Genomic DNA, 1,959 nt, shown 5'->3' with positions numbered 1-1,959 from the left:
ATCTTGACATTATAATCCTTCCAATGATGTAAAGCTATTTTTTTAACATTTTAAAGCCAAACAACATTCAAAAATGAAAATGGCATCCAGAAGATCTCTACCTGTACATGTTATGAAGTCGAACACATATTATGAAAAATGCATGTGAAGGCCAACTGCGGAAACATAATTAACTAAAAGATGGGCAAACTGAACAAAACACCGAATCACCATAACACAGTGAAGGGTCATGTCTGCCCCGACCCTCAGCTCATACATTCAACTGCATTTCGATGTTACCAGAGATACAGTTTGTTTTGTCGTCCTAAATCTTTTCTTTTGTCGACTCCAACTCCTTGTCTGCGTTCACGTTAGTATCTTCAGCAGGCCCGCTCTTTCTATGGCGATATATACAGTAGAAAACCATATGCCCGAACCCTAATGGAGATTCCAAAAAATTTGGTGCCTGTGCAGAATATCACAAAACAAATATATCGTTCAGCCGAAGCGTAATATGCCATCGTCTTTTTGAAAATGTGAGTCAAATACAACAGTCAAATGAATTTTGTTACATGTAGTATTATGAGCAGTTCAATGCATTATATTACCAGGATGATAATGTCTGTACTAAGAGCACCATACACAATCCACGAAGCACTTCCGAAGATAGCGAACAAGGAGAAATAGAAGCTGGGCAGGAATTCCACGCTTTTGGTTTGAATTACGAGTGTCTGAATATGATATAATAACAACACACAGTAAAATAACATTAATAGCTGATGTTACCTGTTTTTTAAATTATAAAGTATGCTTTATGATGTATTTCATATGTTATTTTGACAAGTATTCTAATCATTTTCTATAAACATAAATAAAATAAAGCATGTAGTTCAGTAGAGGATGTGAAGATAAAAGTAGTGCAATGTAGAGATTACAATTATGGATAGTAGAGAACCGTAGATAATCGTAGTGGACACTATTCGTGCAGTTCGTACAATGCACCTCTTATGCTTGTGATCATGGATAGCACAAAAGCAAGTTATCAAAATCAAAATAGTTGCAAACATCACCATCACCCCCATGACCATCCTACCCATACTCTTCTGCAAACATACAATATGTAAGTGATCAATGGGCATGAACTGTGTACCCCCAGCGGAATCCCTCTAAGGAATCATATTAACTATTAACAATATGTAAGTGATCAATGGGCATGAACTGTGTACCCCCAGCGGAATCCCTCTAAGGAATCATATTAACTATTAAAAGCAGGGGTTTTATTCCATAAAGGTAATGATATCAATGCTATTTCTTCATAGGAAATATGATCAGAAAAAAACCTTGCTCTTAGGTGGAGCAAAAGTGAGATAGATGCAAACGAAGGAACACTGTAGAAAAAGCCCAATAATGTTGACAGCCATAATAATCACGTTATGACATCCATTTCTTTTTAGAGGAGACCCGTACAAAATGGAGATAAGGCAGTTGAATAGCCATATTGAATAGCCCTATTCCATAGGGAAAGCCTGAGAAACTTTCAGTACTTTTCTTTTGTATCACCCTCTTGAATGTAGTTATGTTCAAGGAATATATATGGTATATTGGCCACCAAATATTAAGATTATATCTAACTAAGATGATATCTAATATAATGCACTGCCTAAACACCCATACTTAAATTCAAAAAGAGTGAAGGGATCTCTACTTGAATGGTTCATGAGGCACAATATTTGCTAATGTTTTGCAAATGGGGTAGCAAGCTAAGTGGGCTTGATTGTGGGGAAAAACTCCACAGTTATACGCGCTTGAGCCAGAGGAGATCTGGGATGGGTGACCTCCTGGGAAGTCCTAGTTACCGGGGCAAGCCCCGGAAGTGATGATTGATGCTATGTGATTCATTTCACTAGTTTCAATCCCACTTCTTCACCCCTGTGAGCATCACCCGATGCAATGAGTGCTAAGTGAACTATTCAAAAATCA

The 1,959-nt window shown here is 37.4% G+C and overlaps 1 protein-coding gene across 1 annotated transcript; it reads right to left on the bottom strand.

Moving 5' to 3' along the window:
* Window positions 1–304: 304 nt before the first annotated feature.
* Window positions 305–1,400, bottom strand: LOC149214353 (bidirectional sugar transporter SWEET3b-like). The gene is made up of 3 exons (XM_089389371.1): window positions 1,320–1,400; window positions 588–710; window positions 305–445 (listed from the first exon to the last, which is right to left on the bottom strand). Exons 1-3 carry the CDS (start codon window positions 1,398–1,400, stop codon window positions 305–307), a joined length of 345 nt encoding a protein of 114 aa, XP_089245497.1.
* Window positions 1,401–1,959: the final 559 nt, after the last annotated feature.

Source organism: Pinus tabuliformis, chromosome 1_1 (assembly GCF_031772625.1).
Source record: "Pinus tabuliformis cultivar Carrire ecotype Pingquan chromosome 1_1, CPIR1, whole genome shotgun sequence".
In the NCBI taxonomy this organism is placed as follows: Eukaryota; Viridiplantae; Streptophyta; class Pinopsida; order Pinales; family Pinaceae; genus Pinus; species Pinus tabuliformis.
The sequence above is the reverse complement of the archived record's forward strand: the minus strand, read 5'-3'. Positions and strand labels throughout refer to the sequence as shown.